General features: G+C 34.8%; 1 protein-coding gene across 1 annotated transcript in view; it reads right to left on the reverse strand.

Moving 5' to 3' along the window:
* The window catches only part of UGGT2 (UDP-glucose glycoprotein glucosyltransferase 2), a 126,135-nt gene that overhangs the window by 93,223 nt on the left and 10,725 nt on the right, over nucleotides 1–22,187 (reverse strand). Inside the window, exons 3-9 of the mRNA XM_054586483.1 lie at nucleotides 21,519–21,649; nucleotides 20,949–21,061; nucleotides 16,335–16,509; nucleotides 12,006–12,102; nucleotides 8,275–8,347; nucleotides 6,059–6,159; nucleotides 1,143–1,242 (exon numbers count right to left, since the gene is read on the reverse strand). Of these exons, the coding sequence (XP_054442458.1) occupies nucleotides 1,143–1,242; nucleotides 6,059–6,159; nucleotides 8,275–8,347; nucleotides 12,006–12,102; nucleotides 16,335–16,509; nucleotides 20,949–21,061; nucleotides 21,519–21,649 (790 nt within the window). The remainder of the gene's footprint in view (nucleotides 1–1,142; nucleotides 1,243–6,058; nucleotides 6,160–8,274; nucleotides 8,348–12,005; nucleotides 12,103–16,334; nucleotides 16,510–20,948; nucleotides 21,062–21,518; nucleotides 21,650–22,187) is intronic.

Consider the following 22,187-nt stretch of genomic DNA (forward strand, 5'->3'; position numbering starts at 1 on the left):
AATTAAGAGCAATGTGGCTAAATGTAATATTTATGCACACACGTATGTATTGCAGGTTTCATAATATGCTGACTTCTCAAAGTCTTGACTGTTTAAAATTGAAAGGATCATATCAATACATTCATTCTTAATCTGTAAATACGGTAACAAACCTATTTTCAGGGTGCCATGAAGATTCTTGGTCTCTTGTGGCCAACTATGCACTACTTATTTATGATACTGTGGTCAGAGCATCTAGATAAAATTCAGTACATCGTGCTGTGGATACATGCACAAAATAGTGTTTGGGACAAAGAGAGGCCTGTCGCTCACCCAGGGCTTGAGGAGAGACGCTGGAAGTGGGAGGGTGCGCCCCAGCTCCCCTCACTAGGACTCGGGTGCTGCCCTTGCCGCGTGCTCTGTGCATTCAATGGAAGCTGGCTTATTTTATATTTTACTGGCTGCTTATAATTCTATATTCTGTCATTCCTGATCCAAATACAAATGCATCAAAGTCTTGTGATTTTGTCAACCCTTACAATACATGGTAACCTGAACTGTATGTATTGGTTACTTTTAGATTTGCCAGTGTATTATTATCTATTGAACTGAGAGATGTGTTAAATGTAACATTAGCATTTCTGGAAGCAGTTCAATTAGATACCCTATTGGCAAAAATCATCCCACAAGCTATCTCATACAATTAAGAAATTACTAATTACTTGGAATCTAAAAGGGCAAGATGACGACTTGGCTATACTTTGGGCATAGATCTATTTAAAGTAATCCTTTTCATCATCCTCCATGGCAAACAGAAAAACAAAATTACATTTTTATTTATTGCTTAAACAAGTTTTTTCCTTGGATTATCATGCCTCCCTGTTTATATTTAAATACCTATTTTCAATGAATTGTTTTTTCCTTCCCATTTGCCTCTAATTCAAGACTCCTATTTTGTAGGACATATACATATGTATGTACAAGCCAATATTCCACTCTAGCAAAACGCCAACTTACATAATGAAGAAAGGCCCTTCTTTCAGAAGCACTGTATATACTAGAATTAATTGACATCATTGTATTAAGTGAAATAAGCTATTTTCATAAAATTTACTTAATGGAAAGAATTCTGGCTATAATCAAACTAATAAACTTTATTATACCTGGCTTTTATGGGGAAGTTCTGCGAAATGTCTTTCATTAATTTTAAGGCATCATAAGCTGGAGTAGCCATTATTTGAGAAGCTGCTTGAAAACTAAGATCTGGAAGGAAAAAATATCATTAAAAAATCTAGCATATTGTCATAACCTCATAAACATTTCCATATACTTTAAGTAATTCACTCAACCCTTCTGGCTATATATATATTCTTGTATAGACAAGTTAACACTCTTATAATTAGCATTTTTCAAAAATTTTAAATGGAAAGGTAGCACTTATTTCTAATTAAGGTAAACTTTACACTTTTATCAATCAGTAACTATCATTTAATACTTAATACTTGTTTTCCACAAATTCCAGTATAACTTCAAAAAGAGATAGATGAAAAAAAGTGCTGATGCAAAGCCATTATTTTCTATATTTAGGTTAAATAAACAGGCAAGAAAAGGCTTTGATAAAAATAACCACTAGACAGGAAAAAGTTCGAAGGGACAATTCTGAAAAGAACTTCAAGACAGACCTAATATGTTTAACTCAGTAAATATGAAACATTCACTTTCTCTTTCAGTATTGTTCTACTTTTATACTACGATAAAAATAAAATCCTAAACTTAGAATTATTTCACCTGAAATGACAGTCCTAAGGAAAGAAAAATGTGTGGCTTTTTGCAGTCAGTCTCCAATATGCTACAAACAGAGTAGAGCTTAAATATTCTCGCCAAAAAAAAGTGCCTCATACATAAGTAGGTGCTCGACAAATACTGATGAGTGAGTGAACAGTAAATAGCAAGTGAGGCCCCTTACATTTATCATTCTATTGCTACTAAAGGCATTTATAAGCAACATAATTTGTAAGTGGTGTGTAAACATTTAGGAATATTTTAGTGAGAAAACTCGTCATTACCTATGTGATTGATATGACAACTTACGGAAGAGTATTATTTATTTATTTTTAGAAAGTATATGGTCAAGGTGCTGCCTGACAGCATTTGGCTGTGCACTGTTACACTCCAAACAGTACAAGGTGGTGGTAAGGAAAAAGATAAGCTCTAAAGTGAGACAGACCTGCTCATTTCAGATATCCTTGATTTGTGCTTTATCAGATTTGTGACCTTGAACTAATTATTGGGGTGGCCAAAAAGTTCGTTCAGTTTTTTTCCGTACAACGGCTCTAGTAGCGCTTAGTTGTCTTTAATTTCATTCGAGACAATTTCGTGGGGGCATGTTCTGACAGCTGTCACATCAGTGTGCATTTAAAAAACTCATCAGAGTTGATGAATTTTTGTGAAGCCATTTTAATATTGAAGATGGAAGAAAATAAGCAACATTTTCAGTACATCATGCTTTATTATTTCAAGAAAGGTAAAAATGCAACTGAACCACACACATACACACAGATTGGTGCAATGTATGGAGAAGGCGCTGTGACTGATCAAATGTGTCAAAAGTGATCTGTGAAGTTTCTTGGTACTACTGACACTTTGGCCCAATAATTCTTTGCTGTGGGGCTATCTTATGCAATGGAAGGTGTTCAGCAGCAGCCCCGGACTCTACCCATTAGAAGGCAAACGAGGGAGACAGCTGACATACTCAAAATATCCAAATCAATAAAGTTATTGGTAAAAATGAAAAATGTGTGTTTTATTTTAAGGGAAAACTAAACGGACTTTTTGGCCAACCCAATATTTTATGTGTCCGTTTCTTCAAGTTTCTTCATCAGGGAGAGTAGGATATCTATCTTTTATAAGATATTTCAAATTAATTATGGTAATGCATATAAAAAGTCTACTGCTATGCCAAACATACAGTATTGACTAATAATTTTATCAACATCAATCATCATCATTAATAACTGTGATCATGGATAACTACCTTTACTCAGGTTTAAGAGTACAACTATTTTTTTTTAACTTTTTTTAACATGTAATTCTCCTTCACATGAAATTTCCTGCATGTAATTCATCTGAAAGCCCCTGAAAATTCGTTTATGAAATCAGAGTGCAAGTAACAAGAAATAAAATATTATCAAATGCTATTACCATTTAACTGTTCCCTATCCAGACGATTCATAAATTGCTACTTGAGACACCTACACTTTGAGACGCAAATCTAGATCCGTAGTTTAAACGCCTTCTTGGTTTTATCACTTGGATACTTCAAAAGGGTCATGTTTAATAAACTGTGATACCCCCGCCTCCTCTTTGCCCAAGTCTGGTCCTCCTTAGTCTTCTCTTCTCCGCAAACACCACCACTGTCCGTCCACTGGGGAAAGCGTGGCTCGAGCTGTTGTTCCTGGCATTTCCTGCCGTCACACTCCACATCCACCTTCTCACAAAGACCTTTGACTTTTTCCCTAAATAACCCGCCCTCCAATTAATTCCCAACCCTCCTCAAATCCAGTTTAACCACCTCTTCGACAGGAAGCTTCCCCTTTCTGTTCCCCCTTCCCCCACCGCCCACCAGTTCAGGTCTCGAGGGCATATAACCTTCTTAATCTCTTATTCTGACTTTGCAGCACTCACAAGGGGAATTTTTATATTGGTTTTAGAAATGATTTATGGTTATCTAAGATCCTTTGAAGAAACACAGTATGTGTTTTAACTCATTATTTTATCTTTGGAATTTAGTATTTTTCAAAATATCAGCGGGAACCCATGAGTTAACCGTGAAATCTGATTTGAGTAATGTGATTTTTTTCCCTAATAAAATAGGGTAGAATGAAAGTTTTGTCAGAGTGAATAAAATGTAGTAAGCATACATACGGTATGCAGCAGCTGTTCTTTAGCTTTGAGCATATTTATGTATCCCTACATCATACACTTGTGTATGATGTACACAAGTAAAATACAGTGTAAAATACAGGTCTGGCACAAATACTGGCCCCCTTTTTTTAATTACAAAACCTTTTATTACAAGATGATAAGCATGTAATTATGTAACATAACAATATCACAGTCAAGCATACCATATGACATTTTAAGGAAAATGTCCAAATTAAAACTATAAATTATTACACCCATATTATTATCCTACCAACCACACCCAAGCAGGCCTTACTTCTGCCAGACCCTGTATATTTTCTATGTCAGCCTGAGCCTAAAATTATAAAACCACAGATGTAGGGACATGACTGCCACTTAGCAGACACTCAATAAATTCTGTTAAATCCATAAATAAAGAAAAATAAAATATATTCTGTTAAATCGAGGAAGGAAGAAAAGAAAGGAGGGAGGGAAAGTAACAAGAGAAGAAAGAGCAAAGGCATTGCTCACTGCCCCTTTCTTGGAAATGCGCTTCCTTTGGCTTCGGTAATGCACTCCTCCATTCCTCCCCACCCTGGGGCGTCTTCACGGCACAGTGTCAGCAGGGCATGGAGTCAGCAAGAGACCGCGGCCCCCTGCCCCGTGCGCGAGGATGAGGGCCCCGCACCCCCGATTTGGCCCCACCACCTTTCGGTTAGCGCCACTCGCATGAGGCCCAGGGTGGCTATGAATGCGGCCCAACACAAAATCGTAAATTTACTTAAAACATCATGAGATTTTTTGTGTGTGTGACTGTATGTCGCAAGGTATTTACTGTGTGGCCCAGAGATGCCACAAGGTTGGACACCCATGCTTTACACTATGACTTTTAACTTTTTAAATCCTCTCCTTTTAGCTTCAGGATGTTATATTCACCCCGCTACTTTAAGTCAATCATCTTAACGCCAGTCTCGTTATTCCTGGGCCCCCGATTCAAGCCCCAAACCTGCTGACACGCTCTATCTTCTCTCAGCCTTAAAGCTGGCAACCTCATAGCCATCTGTGATTCCTGCCATCTCCTCTGTCCTGGCCAGACCCAGCTTTCCTTCCTACACCACCGACATAGTCCTAGTGCAACCTCTGTCCCTGCATTTCAATGATGTCTTAATTGGATTTCCTGTTTCTAGTCCATTCAACTATATCTTACACAGACACTACGAAGGTTAATTAAAACTAAGCTGACAGTGCATGTTCCCTGTTTACAAGCCTTCAAAAGCACTCTATCACTTACAGCTTTCTAAATGACAGGTCCCTTGGAGGACATTCTGAAGGCTAAGAAAGTAGACTGTTAGTTGCCTACAGCTGGAGGAGTTGGGAAAATGGGAGTAACAGTCCATGTGCACATAACTTTTTTTGGGGGGGGCAGTTAAAATACACTGAAGCTGACTGGGGTGTCAGTTAAAGAACTCTGAAAATATACTAAAACCCACTGAATAGTGCACTTTGGGTAAACTGTACAGTATGTCCATTAAATCTCAAAAAACTGATATTTTTAAAAGTTGGTAAGAGACGTGATAAAAGGTATGGATCACACAGAAAAACAACATGTCCCCATGACCTACCAGAGTTTACAGTTGATGAAAAAGGAAATTACAAATTGTAAAGGACTTATACTTCAACCTAAACTAAATTCTCCCCACAAAAGTTCTCCTGATGGGATGCTAGCACAGAAGCTGTTCTAAGTTAATGGAGAAACAGGCAATGGTCAGTCCATTACGATCAAAACTTTACGTAGAAGAAAACCAGATTTAGTTCTGATTTCTCCTCACCTATGAGTTAGAAATTTTAATGAATGTTATAGATTCCCTGCAATGTGATTTAATGCTTCAGATGAACCTATAAATTAGTGTATACTTTAAAAATGATTAAATTTTAAATATCAAATAATTACACTTAATTGAATTTTAAGTCTTACAAACATAAAAATATAATTTGTTCAATGGAGAATGTTTTAATTAACTATTTCCACAAGAAATAATGTAACAATTTATATTATTTACATCCCAGTAATTATTACTTTCTATGAAATAATTTATATCATGTTAAATAAAAGTTTATTTCATAAAACAGAGACCGGCCAGCAAACCGCTGTGCTAAAGCAGACGGAAATACTTACCTTGTAGCTCCCAGACTTTCAAAGGCGTCATTTCCTTGCTGCTCTCGATCAGGTACTTTTGGAATGCTGTCAGGTTCGCCCTCAAATCCGAATACTTTTCTCTGCATTGGAATATTAAGTAATGTTAATTAGCATCACCTATCACAAATCATCAAATAAGCAGTATGTTTTTGAAATGAACTCTTCCTAATAATTAGACACAAACTAATTGTTCATCATTAAGAGAATAAATCATGATGGAACTCTAGCTGCAGAACTTCAAAATAAATGAGGAGGAAGATATATGTCTATTTTTTTCAATATATAAACAAAACCAAACCAAACCTGGAGAGATGCTGTCTCAATTGTTAACATCACTATAAGAGATGCAAGGGTGAGGGCAGAATTACTAGTTTCTATCCTATGTACTTTTTATTTTAACATTTTATAAATTAAAAGCATTGCTTCTATAATTTAAAATAAAAAACTGTATTGTAAGGAAAGACACTAATGCTTCCTATACAATCTTAGAGTTTATTCTATTTCTAAAAAGTTCCATGTTCGAAATGTATAAAAAGTGTAAGATAATTTTGCCTAACATTAAACACATCTAGGTATATTTTAGAGAGTGCCAAATAATTATATAGTACAGTGACATTTTAATACACAAATAATCTAAAGTATAATCTTCTATTTCTCATGAAATTAAGACAGTACTATTTCAGACTTAAATAGAATTTAAAAAATAAAGCATTAGCTACCATCACAACTTATAAAATATATATTTTCAGGAGTAAAAAGAAATGAAGATATTAAAAAGTGAAAAAATAAACATACAGAACAAATATATAGAAATGCACTAATGTTAACAATTAACAACAGATAAATATACTACGGTGTCAATATCCCGCAATTTGACTACACTGTGGGACCACATCTTGCAAGTGGAGCCAGGCTGTCTATGACTGCGCTTGTAATGAAAAAGCAAAACTTCAGAAAAGTTCACTACACAATCCAATAACCCCTCTTTCCTCAAAATGTTAGGTTATGGAATAATATTAAGTTTATGAGAGCTATTATACTGTTTTTCATATTTAATTATAATCAATATAGTGCTAAAATTATTTGTGTAATTTAGGCAAATGTACATTATTCATACAATACCTTAAAGTTTTTTTGGGGAGGGAGAGTTTGCCTAAATCAACTGAGGAATGGTGTAAGAACTGACTATTTCCTCTTTTAAAAAACTAATACATCAGGGTTCCAAAGGCTTTTTGGAGGACACACAATTTATTCCCATAAAACATTAAGAATAAAACTATGGATTCCAAGATGCTGAGTCACAGCTGAAAATGGAATAAAAATGGTTTATCTACTAAATAAATATCTTAATTAGATAAATATGTTTTGCAAGATGCATTGACTTTTTAAGGTCATGAGAGCATACATACCACTTGGCCAATACAGTTTAGAAATATAGCTCAGTCATCTGTATAAATTAGCACAGTCTCCAAAAACGTCCCCCTGGCTCTCTATAGGTATCCACTCACGATACACATCCAAAGTGTCCTTTGTAACTACTTGTAATGCTAAACCAGAACTAAAAATATTAATAAAAGTCTTCTTTTAATGAATTTTGCCTTTATATTGGAACCATAAAATTCACCTCTCACAAATGAGAGAAAGTGCGCACAAAACCACACTGATCCCCATTCACATGCACTCAGAGAGCACTCACCATCCGATTCCTCATCTTCAGTTAGAGAGGCAGGGAAGAAGGGAGCACAACTTTAATTTCTCAAAGTTTAGTCACGCATGGGCATGAAATTAAGATCAGATGTTAAAGGTTTTTAACATGAAAGTCTGTGGCACAGAAATTTAGGAAAAGAAACTATTTTCTTTTGAGGTGTAAAAATTTTGATTTCTTTCATGCAAAATATTAAGCATGATTTTTGTAACCTATTATATTTATAAAAGATTCTATAAAGTTTTTATTTAGATTTTTTGTCAGAAATAACTGAGCATTTTCAATTCCTATTTTCTCATGGTACTTACACAGCTAAGTTAGAGATTACTTGCAAATCTGTGTTTTTGCATTATCTGTGCATTATTTTTATAACACATAAACACAATTATATGGATATTTTTAAAATGTGAAACATAAGCCAACATAACATGTTCCTTTAAAAACAGACTTAAGAGTATAATAATATAATTTTATTTCATTTCATACTTACTTGAGTTTTCCAAAGAGAAATCCTTGAACTTCATTCATTTCAATCTCATCTTCAACAGTAGCATTAGACACGGCTATATTTTGGGGGGGGAAAAAAACATTTTCAGTCTGGGAAAGGAATATGTAATCGAACATTAGAAAAACTAAAAATGAATTAAATTCCATTTGTTTTACCTTTCTTTTTCTTCATCAATCAGCTTAATGATACATGTATATGCACATGCTTGCATTCTCTGTGTGCACTTTTTATTTTTTTCATTTTTTTTTTACTGAATTTATTAGGGTGACATTGATTAATAAAATTAAACAGGTTTTCAAGAGTACAACGGTGTAACGTACCATCTGTATGTTGTATTGCGTTCCCCACCCACAGTCAGGTCTCCGTCCATCAGCATTTGCTCCCCCTTCATCCGCTTCTCCCTCCCCAACCCCCTTTCCCTCTGGTCATCACCACACAGCTGTCTGTGTCTGTGAGGTTGGTTTGTTTTTTAAATTGAATTTATTGAGCTGACACTGGTTCATAAAACCACACAGGTTTCAAGTGCACAACTCAACAAAACCTCACCTGCACACTGCACTGAGCACTTATTGCCCAAAGCAGAGTCTCTTTTGGTCCCCATTTACCCCACTTTGCCCGCCTCCACCTGCCCCCGCTTCCCTCTGGCTATCACCACACTGTTTTCCATGTCTGTTTTACACACACACATACACACACACACACACGTGACAGAAATTACACTGAATCCAGATAGCTTTGGGTAGGTAGTATGGACATTTTAATCTTAATTCTTCCTAGCCATGAACATGATATATGCTTCCACTTAATCTGTAGCTCCTTCATTTTCTTTTTTTCATTGTCTCATAATTTTCCGAGTTCAGTCTTTTTATATTCTTGGTTAAATTTATTCCTAGATAGTTTATTCTTTTTGATGCAATTGTAAATAGGATTGTTTTCTTAGTTTCCCTTTCTGATAGTTCATTATTGATGTATAAAAATGCAACTGATTTCTGGATATTTATTTTGTATCCTGCTATTTTACTGAATTACCAGTTCTAAGTCTTTTTTGGTGGAGTCTTTCAGGTTCTCTATATACAGTATCATGTACTCTGCAAATAATTTTAATTCTTCTTTTCCAATTTCGATGCTTGTTATTTCTTCTTGTCTAATTGCTGGGGCTAGAGCTCCCAGTACTATACTGAATAAGAGTCATGGAAGCAAACGTTTGTCTTGTCCCCAGTCTTAAGGGAAACGTCTTATTTTTGAATGATACTGTGGGTGTGTCATATGTAGCCTTTACTATGTTATGTTCCTTCTATTCCCACATAGCTGAGAGTTTTATCATAAGTGGATAAATTTTATCAAATCCTTTTTCTGCATTTATTCATATAGCTCTGTGATTTTTAGCCTTCATCTTGTTTATGTGATATAGCATGTTTATTTGTGGATTTTGTATCAACCTTGCTTCCCCAGAATAAATCCCACTTTATCATGGCGTATGGGCTTTTTCATATATTGCTGTATTTGGTTTGCTAATATTTTGTTGAGGATTTTAGCATCTATGTTCATCAGAGATTGACCCAAATTTTCTTTTTTGTCATGTCTTTATCTGGTTTTGGAATTACGGTCATGGGGACCTTGAAAAATAAGTTTGAAAGTGTTCCCTCCTCCTCAATTTTTTAGAATATTTTGAGGTGTTAGTTCTTCTTTGGAAGTTTGGTAAAATTCATCTGTGAAGCTAACTGGTCTAGGACTTCTGTTTGTTGGGAATTTTTTGATTACTGCTTCAATTTCATTAGTTGTAATTGATCTATTTAGATTTTTTTATTCTTCCTAATTCAGTTTTGGGAAAATTGTTTCCAGAAATTTATCCATTTCGCCCAAGTTGTCCAACTTATTAGCATATAGTTGGTTGTAATATTTTTAACAATCCTTTGTATTTCTTTTGTGTCAGTTGTTATTTCTTTCATTTCTGATTTTATTTATTTGAGTCCTCTCTCTTTTTTTCTTGGTGAGTCTAGTGAAAGGTTAGTCAATCTTGTCTATCTTTTCAAAGATCCACCTCTTAGTTTGATTGATATATTGTGTTGATTTTTTAGACTTTCCCATTTATTTCTGCTCAGATCTTTAGTCTTTTATTCAATTTGGGTTTTATTTGTTCTTTTTCTAGTACCTGTATGTGTAAAGTTAGACTATTTGAGAATTTTCTGGTTTCTTGAAGTAGGCCTGTAATGCTATGTATTTTCCCTTCAGGACTGCTTTTACTGTATCCCATAGATTCTGGGTTGTTATGTTCTCATTTTCGTTTCAAGGTATCTTCTGAATTCTTCCTTGATCTCATTGTTAACCCATTCACTGTTTAGTAACATGTTATTTAGCCCCCATGTCTTTGTGTGTTTTCCAGTTTTTTTCTTTTGATTAATTTCTAGTTTCATACTATGATGGTCAGAGAAGACACTTGAGGTGATTTCAGTTCTCTTCAATTTACTGAGACTGGTTTTGTGTCCTAACATGTAATCTATCCTAGAAAATATATAATATCTGAATATTATTTCCACTATACTTTTCCAGTAACTCTTTAGCAGAATTTAAATCACAGTAATACAGATCTTTATTTGAAACATAGTCAGTAGGAGTGGCCAGAGCTAAGTCTATAATCAGGGCAGGGCCTTCAGGACTAGATCCTGAATAGAAAAATGAAGTTGAAGGAGAAGCCACATCTGGGAGCATTTAAAAGAATGAATTTAAAACTCTTAATCAAGAGCCAGACATAAATAAACTTCTGATAAACCATGTAATAAAAGATTTTCATAAATTTGTGAAACTTCTTTAGTTTTGGTCTCTTGAGTTCTTCATCTAGAGCATGCATTTAGTACCCAGATGACAGGCAGATTGATTTGCAGATCACAAATCTAACCAATCTACTTCATCAAAACAACACACCTCTCTCATCCTATTTCAAAACAAAAACAAAAACAAAAACACCCCAGCATCACCCTAACTTCATCGTAAATAAATACTTCCAACAAAACCTCCTAGGGCAGTGAGTTACCAATGAGTTTCAGGGTTACAGAAATACTCATTCCCTTTGCTCCCCTAGACCCCTCACCCCCATGCCAAGAGGTGGCTGGGCACATCAGGCCAGCCAGAGAGCCTGGGCCAGTCACCTGGTGCCATAAACAGCTTCATCTATTGCCTTGGTGTAACTTACAGCATTATTTTAAAATATATTGTTAAAAAACAGTTGGTAAGCCATTGGGTATAAACAAAATGAGATGCTATTTCCAATTTTTAAGAGAGCACAATACAGTGGAATCTTGGTTCTCAAACTTAATTCCAGAAGGCTGTTAGACAAGTGATTTGTTCAGAAACCGAATTATACACTTGCATATTCTCTCCTTTGGTGCCTGAGAGATGCATCGTTGATCACACAGGTATCAGCATGAACAGATTGTCGTGTCTAGAACCAAATTTCTGTTTGACAACCAAGACACTTCCTGCGAACGGCTTGGTTGAGAACCGAATTGTTCAAGATGGGATGTTTGAGAGCCAAGGTTTGACTATAATATTCTTTCTTTCAGTTTACAATTAAATTCCAAACTCAGGAAAAACATGTTCACCCCATCTCCAGACTCATTTATTAACACAAGCAGAATTTTAGGCATGAAATTTTTTTTAAAAAATATATAAGCCTCTGATTTTTCATCCTACTCAAATACAGAGAGAACACTTACCTTTAACGTGGGTGTCATCCAGCGTTTTGTATTCTGTACTCTTAATTGCCAGCTCCACACCGTAGCCAGATAAGTACATTTTCCGTGATGCTGGTTTCTGTTCAAACACATTGGTTTTTTCTTTTTAAAAGAAAATATTTACTCAAATATTTTCTTTTCAATTCAGTGTAACTATGTATTAGGGTAAATCACTAATAATAAAGCTTTTAAATCACGGAAAATTACTTGGGGGATATTTATACTCTCTAGCCAGTCTATCAGGGAGCCAGAATTTGGTTGATGCCCACTTCTTTACCTTCTAAAAACTGCGTCATGACTCTACTGTTCTAACTACTCCTTTATGTTGAAAAACATATCTGATCTTTTCCTGTTATGTCATGGTAACTTCCCCATCTCTCCCATCAGTAATTAATAGAGGATCCAACACAATCAAGTTTCAACAAAATGGTACTGCTTTTGGGATCCACACAAGTATTGCTAAACCAGCAAACGGTATTCATTTGCTAGTTGTCTAGATGTAGGACAACTGGGGTGTTGCCAAAAGCAAATACTGCAAAGTAGAGGCAAAGGAGACAATACCACCCAGCGTGATTACACTTTCCTCCATGTTTCTCAATGAGTGAAATACACAAAATGCCACAAATCAGTACCTGTCCTTGCAATGAAGGACCACAAAGGCCTAAAACTGAGTAGTCTGAAGTATTTACGATCAGAATTTTGACCTCATTTCCCCTTTTCTATAAAGAACAAATATGAAATGTACATCTACAGCTAACCTTATCAAGGAAGAGAAGTCACTGCATTTTTTCAAAAGGTAAGCAATCTTACCTTTTGCAACAGCATGATGAACCTGGAGAGGATTAAGCACTACGCTAAGTGAAAAGGTAAGCAAGCTGAATGAATATCCATAATACATTTGAAGATGTCCAAGTTCCTTTCTAGCTCCTAGACTGAAATTCTTACCAGTTGTGCTACACTCATTATAATTTGGCATATTCTTTCACAGGTTAGGACATCAGTCTGACAAAGTGCTCAGCAAATTCCCTTGAAGATGCTGTCTTCCCTTAATTCAGGTTTGCACAGGTAAAATTTCCTCTGTCACGTTTAGGGTCACAAAAAGTAGAAATCAGAGGGAAGACGACCCTTAAGAACATATTACTCTTTTTATTCTCTTCTTTCCTCCCTAAACTTTTTCCCCCAGTCTTAAAAATAAATGTTACCAGAGTGACAATTCCTGCACTATTCTATTTCCAAATAAGATGATGTAAGAATTAGTTATAGATATGCAGACAAGTATTTAACGTTGCTGCCCACACTAAAATTTAATTTGCTAATTTTTCAGGCATATACTACAATGAACGATAGCATGAGAAAACTAGGTTGTTTATAATGATCGTAATCTGACAAAGTTGAAAATCTTTTGAAGACTTTTCAATTTCATACAGCTCAATTTAAAAATACATTTTGACTATTCACACAAAAGACAATCAATTGGTGGCTAAGCAAACTAAAGCTCTAAGTCCACACAGTTTGTTATAGTTCAAAAAAGAAATGCAATTTCACATAACCAATTTCTGTGATCAGTTCTGAAATACTATTAGCTCCTCAGTAATAAAGATAAGTGTTTATTAAATTCATATTTACTTTCTCAATTTGAAAATATTACTATAAAAATTAGAATTATAGTTTTCTTCTTCCCCCACAAAAAGGTAGCTGTTCAAAAGTAACAAATATTTTATTAGAATTACATGTTAATTAGATTTACAATATAAATATTTTGAGTGTACAAATATAAGGCTATAATTTGATGTTACAAAGTGCCCAGACAGTTGGCTAGTATAATTTCACAGTATTTAATAGCCACACCATCCAAAGAATAAGTAGGGCACCAATTCTCAACAGATGAGCATACCCTCTGGAGGCATGTTAGAAACACTTGGGAGACATTTTTTAAAAACATTAACATACACCTCAATCTATCACTTCATTCCTATTCTGATATAATGAACATATAACACTGCATGAATAAGGGATACAACATAATGATTTGATATATGTATATATTATGAAATGATCATCACAATAAGTTAACATCCATACCTCACCTAGTTATACTGGCTTTTTTCTTGTGATGACAACTTGTCAGATCGACTCTTAGCAACTTTCCAATACATCGCAGAGTACTGCTAACCACAGTCCATGCTATACACCCAACCCCAGAACCTGTTTACCTTATAACTGGAAGTCTGTATCTTTGACCACCTTCATCCAGCATCACTACCCCACTGCCCTCACACCACTGATCTTTTATCTGTCTCTGGGAGTTCAGTTTTCTGTTGTTTTTTCTGTTGTTGTTGTTTTAAGATTCCACATAAAGTGAGTTCAGTATTTGTCTTCCTCTGATTTATGTCACTTAGCATAATGCCCTCAGGGTCCATTCATGTTGCCACAAATGGCAAGATTTCATTCTTTTTTTAAGGCTGAGTAATATTCCATTGCACATAAAAACTACATTTTGTTACCCATTTATCCATTGATAGAGAAATACCTTGTTCCCCATCTCAGCTATTTTAAGAAATGCTGCAATAAACTTAGGGGTGCAGATATGTTTTCAAGATAGTGATTTCACATCCTTGTGAAATATACTTACAAGTAGAATTGCTGGATCATATGATAGTTCTATTTTTAATTTTTTTGAAGAACCATCATACTCTGTTCCATACTGGGAACACCAATTTACATTCCCTACAGTGCACAAGGGTTCCCTTTTCTCCACATCCTCACCAACACTTTTATTCTTATTTTTTGATAACAGCCATTCTAATAGCTGTGTTGTGGTATCTCATTGTGGTTTTGACTTACATTTCCCCAATGATTAATGATGTGGAGCACTTTTTCATGTACCTGTTGCCAACTGAATGTTTACTTTAGAAAAATGTCTATTCAGGTCCTTTGCCCATTTTTTAATTGGATTGGGGTTTTTGTTCATTTTGCTATTGAGCTGTATGAGTTCTTTCATATTTTGGATATGAATCACTCATCAGAGATATGATCTGCAAATTTTCTTTTCCCATTCTATAGGCTGCCTTTCCATTTTGTTGGTTTTCTTTGCTCCGCAGAGGAATTTTAGTTTGATAGAGTCCCCTTGTTTATTTTTGCTTTTATTGTGTTTGCTTTTGGTGTCAAATTCAGAAAGTCATTGCCTATAGCAATGTCAGGAGCCCTTTCTCTATTTTTCTGAGGAGTTCTATGGGTTCAGATTTTATGTTTTAAGTCTTTTTTTTTTATCTCAAGTTAATTTTTGTGAGTGGTATAGGATAGGGTCCAGTTTCATTTTGCATGTGGCATTCCAGTTTTGCCAGCACCTTTTATTGCAGAGACTATTTCCCACTGAGTATTCCTGGTTCCTTTGTCAAATATTAGTTTATCATACATGAATGGGTTATTTCTAAGTTCACTATTCTGTTCCACTGATCAAAATGTTCTGATGCCAACACCATACTGTTTTGATTACTACAGTTTTGTAATATGATTTGAAGTCAGAGAGTATGTCTTCAGCTTTGTCCTTCCTTCTCCGATTGCTCTAGGATTTAAAGCTACTGCAATTAAAATGTTATATTTGTGTAGAACAATCATATATACATTACTGAAACAGAACAGAGTCTAAAAATAAACATGCTTATATGAAAACTTGATATTTGCTGGCTTAGAATAAAGATTTAACTGTTCAGTTGATTATGAGGGGACCAATGATTTTCATATGGAATAACTAGAATTATATTTCTCTCTCACAACATACTCAAATACATTTCAGATAGATTAAAGACCAAAACAAAGAATATAATGTTCATTCTCACAAAAAAAATTGGAATGTCTTTCTGACATCACGGGGGAAAACCATTAAAGAAAAGTTGGATAAACTTGGCACCATCAAATTAATATTTGTGCTGGAAAAAAAAAAAGGTATCAGATAATTTTTTAATATAAGAAGACCAGAAATACATGAGAAGGTGTTTGCAAAGTATGGAAGGAAAGGCTAGTAGTCCAAATACATGTTTTAAAATCTGTAACTGAGAAGTAAAAAATGGGTTACCCAACTGCCATTTTCCCGAGCATGTGCTCAACCCATTGAGGTTCTGCTTTCTGGCAAATTGCCCTCAGTTTGGCTCAAGTAAACTCACAAAATTTTTTGACAGGTTTGACTGTTTATGTTGACAGTTTTAAAAAATCTTTAAATAACATTCCTGACAAAAATTATTATGGAAAATCTAATTTGGAAATTACCATAAAATGTATTTTTATACCCAAAATAATAAAATACACATGTACCTGAATATAATGACGAAGAACATACAGAATTTCCCCATTTTGAGCTTTTTCAGACAATACTGTGTGAAATTTACCAAATGATCTGGTACCCATTTCTGCATAGAGAATAACCACTGGTAAGTTTTCTTTGTTTGTAGGAAATTTATGATCCCTTTCAAAAAGATAAGGTCTGGGCCTAAAATTAAAAAACAAAAGCAAAAAAAACAAAAACACACAAGCTTTTAAAAGAAGTGAAAGAAAAGAGCATATGAGAAATATATCATTACACTTTATAATTTATGCTTATCAAATAACTTATAGGAATATACACACACATACATGTATTATCACAGAAAATGAAATTAAGTGCCCTATGGTGATTTTGTGCACATAACTTCTAAATGACTGGAAAAAAAAATCTGGTTAACCCAAAATTGAATATGAGAAATATTTTATTTTCCAATAAGGTTCACTGTCTTTAAACACTAATGTATAGTGGCAACATATTTTTCAATGAAATAAAATTTATATTTCTTCAATTACAATACAATTTTCTATTACTATAGCTCATGTTTCCTGAAAATGAGTCCCAACAACTTAAAAAAAAAAAAAAAAAAGGGCGGCACTACTATATCATAAAAAGATTCTCAGTACTTAATACAGGGTGGGACAAAAGCATGTTTAAAACTGAGTGCATGAAAGAGCTTATTATTGTATTATTATTTATTGTATTATTTTACATACAAACAACTGTAAACCTACATTTGCCCCACCCTGTATAAATCCTCAAGGATAATTTAAATGGTCTGGCTCCATCACCGTAAATAGGCTTTGACACTTCACTTGTTAGGCACTGTGCTAGAGTCTTCAAACACAACACTTCTTTAGATAGTTACTATCAGTCATTCACTGAAACGTCTATGGATTCTAAATCCAGGAAAAGTTCAAACACAATGCCAGAATTTCAACTCATGTCTATGGAATTCCTAAGCCCACATCCTTTAACAATTTGTATAGGTAGAAAGAATAAGAAAAAATAATGAATTGAATAACAAAGGTGTTAAGAAATAACCTTTTATTTAATGAATGCAGAGCTTTACAATCTTTCAGTCATTTACTACCTTTAAATAGCAACAGTAAGTCAAGGTGAGAGGGAAAGAGGAGGTGAATAGCAATGGTACAGAATGGTAGTAAAAATATTGTGGGTTTTGAAATTACGAATCATTGGTTTCACATTCTAGCGTAACTATGTACTCAACTCTGTGACCTTGGACAAGTAAGTAGTCCCCATCGCTCTTGGGCCTATTCCTTTACCAGTTCCAGAGGAGGAATCCCAGCTACTTTCTAGGAATGACCTATGGATTTACCAAAATGCCTTGCAAGTCATCTAGCAGAGCATAAAGCACATGCTTGGTGCTCAAGAAATGATCATTCTTTCCTCTCTTGCAAACTTCCATGTAACTGAAAATATCAACCAAGAGTACTATCAAGGCAAAAAAAGGAAGAAATCAAACATTGGATGGCATACCACCATTAAAGATTAAAGTAGGGGGTATATACCTATGTAATTAGGATTTGTATATACTGTTAAAAAGAAATAATGGGATGAAAATGGAGTCAGTTTTGCTAAGCCAAGACTTAATACCTAACCTAATGGCAGTTTCAGCTTCTGTAAGAATGGAATTTTAAATCAATCAGTCCCGAATTTCCTGGTCAATACTAGTGGAATAATCTGCGTGATAAGATCCCAGGTATTCCCCTACAGCGACATAACCCTGCCTTAAGTAACTCCTTGTCCCACCCTCTTTCTACCTATAAAAACCCATTTTGTACAACTCCTTGGAGCACCTTTCTATTTACTGGAGAGGATGCTGCCAGATTCATGAACCACTGAATAAAGCCAATCAGATCTTTAAATTGTTCTTTAACAACACCTTGACTATTTCTGAAGGACAAATAAGAACTTGAGAGCACTGGTTGTTTCTGGGGAGAAGTTCTAGAAGTCTGGAGTAAAGTGAATTTCACAATTGTTTGAGGTACATGTTGCACTATTCTATTTTCTTAAATCCTTGCCCACGGGTATGTTTTTGATTTTTAAAAGATTTTATTTATTTTCAGAGAGAAGGGAAGGGAAGGAGGAAAGAGAGAGAGAAACATCAACATGTGGTTGCCTCTCGTGCACCCTCCCTCCACTGGGGACCTGGCCCACAACCCAGGCATGTGCCCTGACTGGGAATCAAACCGGCGACCCTTTGGCAGGCCAGCACTCAATCCACTGAGCCACACCAGCCAGGGTATACCCTTTTAACGTAAATTAACATAAAATGCATCAAAAAAAATTAAAGGAACAAATTCTGCACTCCTAATAGATGAATATGATACATTAAAAAGTGGCTCATGGCCATGGACAACAGTGTGGCGATTGCTGGGGGGAGGGTGTAAGGGGAGTAAACAGTCATGAAAAAGAATACAATAAAAATAAAAGAAACTTGCAGGTAAAAAATAGAAATTTTCACTGACGGTATTGACTAAAATTATAAAGAGAAATACTACAAATTAGAGATAGTAAAAATGTTAGAAATGAAGTGTAAAACATAACCACAGAGCCAATATAAATATAGCCAATATTTATATTTATTTATGTGTAGGATATGTAAGGATGTATAATTTAGTGAGAGAAGGTTCTCAGCTTGTACTTTAAAGTACAATCCCATGTGGGTTAAAAAAATATACTTGCATGTTAATATGTACATTTAAAAACAGAATATACCAAACTGTTAACAGAACTATGGGATCACTGCCCCTTTCTATTTTGCATTTTTCTGAAGTATTCGAATTATTTTATAATAACCACATATAATTTTTTTCTTTAAAAATACAGCTTTCCATTTTGGACACAAGGTTTATAGTCACAAAAATAAAGAAGGGCATGCTGATTTGAAGTGGCATTTGGAGAATAGTCCCAAAAAGCCCATTCTCAAATTTCCAATAATTTTTTTCCAAAGACACGGAAAAAGACAAACATGATATGAAGTTGAAAACTCATATAAACCTTAGAGCATAAGTTGTGAGCAGAAAAACCCCACTATGAATAAAGTTTACTAGACACAGTTTACTGTGTCTACACAGTAAAATCTACACAGTTTAACTTAGAATCATACTGATGGTCAGCAATATCAGTTAAAACATAATACCTTACTACTTGAAACACAACCTATTAGCCAAAAAAGAAAGGCAGAATGATTCCTCATCTCTTCCCTACTTCCTGTCCCATGGTTCAAAGATCCCTGGTATGAATCTGCCCCCGAACTTGACAGACATTATACTAACATGTGACTTAGGTACCTGGGAGAAAGTGACAGCAACCAGCGCCTCTCTCAGTTAGTGTGACTTTCTCCCCCTGCCTCCAGTGAGGAAATAAAACTATTATGAAGGGCTTCTTTTTAAAAAGGAAAACGGAACAATGAGAGTATCCCTTTGATGCCCTGCATGTGTTATGAGAAAAAGAAAAGGAAAACAAACCAAGTGTTTAGCCCAACTGAAGGCAAAAGAAGTAGATATGAATGCAAAAAAGTAACAGATTAGAAAAACATCAAAAAAAGTAGAATAAGTAAATTCTATCAGTCATGTCTTTAAAAATCATAAAAATCTAGTCTGGAAAAACTGAAAAAAAGATGAAAACAGAAGAAAACTTAGCAATGAGAATCCTATCTACAGAGGGGAAAATAAAATATTAATATTACTGTGAATACATTTATATAAATTCATACTATGTATGTTTATGTAAATTCATAAATGTTTGCTCAAATAAGAAAAAACACCCACTGTTGACCAATACTGATAGTGTAGTATAAAACAAGGATTGGTGCCTAAGGTTCATAGAAAAAAATCTAATGCCATATGTATATAGATATAGACATAGATATAGAGATATGGCTTCTGTCAGGCTGGGGAATTAATTTCATCCTACTTTACAAGCTAACGAGTTTGCCCTTCACTGGTTCACGGATGCTGGCAGAAGACAGGGGACTTCCGGGTCAGAAACAAAGACCTGCCATTCACGGCGCAGGAGCAGCTCGGGCGTCAGCGCACCTGCATCAGTTCCTGCGGCCCTTCCATCCCACGGGCAGGAAAACGGGCCCAGCAAGAATGCTACACATGCGGCTTCCCACGTTCATTTGTATCAAAAAGAGTGGGAAGAAGTAAAAAAAGTTTTGAATAACACACAAAAAAAGAAAAGGAACTCTTACGATTTTTATTATTAATTTTTTGTTTCCAAGGTACACATTCAATTTATATTTAAAGACATGCGGTCCAAATAAATCTATGTTTTATATGGATTTTATTTATACGGCTATTGTTTGAATAAAGCATATCTAATATTTTATGGCATTTTGGTACAATTTATACTCTAAAATCCAAAGCTAATCAAGACAAAATACTGAAGGTGCTTATATATTTTAGAGAAGGACTTAGTCTCCCAACTCATATATTTAGTTTTTCCAATATAAGTGTATGTTCTTTAATACATAATGTCTTGGAATAGTAAACTCTTGTATGATAAGAAATTGCTGCCATTTTGACCCCCAACTCTTCCTTGACCACTCCCTTCACTAGAAGCTACCAGCAGTTTACCTTGCAGCGGCCTTCTTCAGCAGCTTTTTCACCTCATTAACTTTACAGGTGTGCTGCTTATGGACAACCACGAACGCATCACAACCATCTGGTGGCGGCTCGTCAGCTGCAATCTGAGATTTCAAAGATTATATTTAGCTACAGTGGTTGATAATTACAATATGATTAAAAACTCACACATTACTTTGATTATAATAACTCATCAACTACTATTAAGTTATTGCTGTAATTAAATATCTTTATGCAGGCAGAATTAAATATTTTAACAAAATCAAACTTCATAGTAGAAATACGTGCTTCAAAGTTGTTGAAAAGTTTCACCAAACTGAAATTTTCATCACAGTAAATTTTAATGGTGATATGTCCTCATGTCCTTATCCCAAGTAACTATGGAGTTATATAACATATTATTTATATTATAATAAATGACAGTTATAATATACAATAAGCAATGGAACCAGATATTATAGGTCTGTAGATCCTTTTGAACTGAAGGTGTTCACTTAAAATAAATTTATGTACACTGCCAGCATGCTTCTTTGTCAGATACAGCTTGGAAATTGTACATACCTGTTGAAACATCTGAATAGCTGGAGAGTATGCTCTTATAGAGAAAGCAAACTTTAAGAGATTTACATGTAAATTGTCTAAGAATTGCCCGGCTTTCTTCAGGATTAAGTTGTAGTAAGAATAATCTGACTCTATAAAAAGAATTCAAAAGAAAAGAATGTTAGTATTCTGTATTCAACACATTGGTGTACTAACTGTAATGCTAACATAGTATCATACAACCGTATCTTAAGTTTGGTTATGGATAGGGTTAGAGAAACATGGAAAACCAAGATCTCTATTTGATTATTACCTCCATATAGGTCTTCACTCCAGTGAAGTCCACAAGAAGTCAACAAAAGTCCAAGTGAAAACAATCTTGCCATTAAAATCTGTTTGGAAAATGCTAATACATCAGACCAATTCACCCCAAGGTTGCGGGGTTATGATGCAAGGCTAACACATAGGCCCTGCTTTCTATTTAAGAAGAGATTAAGTGTAGCACACAAAAAAAAACCTTAAAGAAAAATCTATTAATACATTTTAAATTACATGTATAAATACATTCTACTAATATTTAATGCACATAGCCAAGAGTATTTAGTGTGTCCAGAACACTTTAGGAGGCAGAATTTGAACCAGACCTTAAAAGAATAAGAGGAATGTCTCCTTGTCTGACACACACCAGCT

Source organism: Pteronotus mesoamericanus, unplaced genomic scaffold (genome assembly GCF_021234165.1).
Source record: "Pteronotus mesoamericanus isolate MK-2021 breed Mesoamerican mustached bat unplaced genomic scaffold, CSHL_Meso_final contig_94, whole genome shotgun sequence".
In the NCBI taxonomy this organism is placed as follows: Eukaryota; Metazoa; Chordata; class Mammalia; order Chiroptera; family Mormoopidae; genus Pteronotus; species Pteronotus mesoamericanus.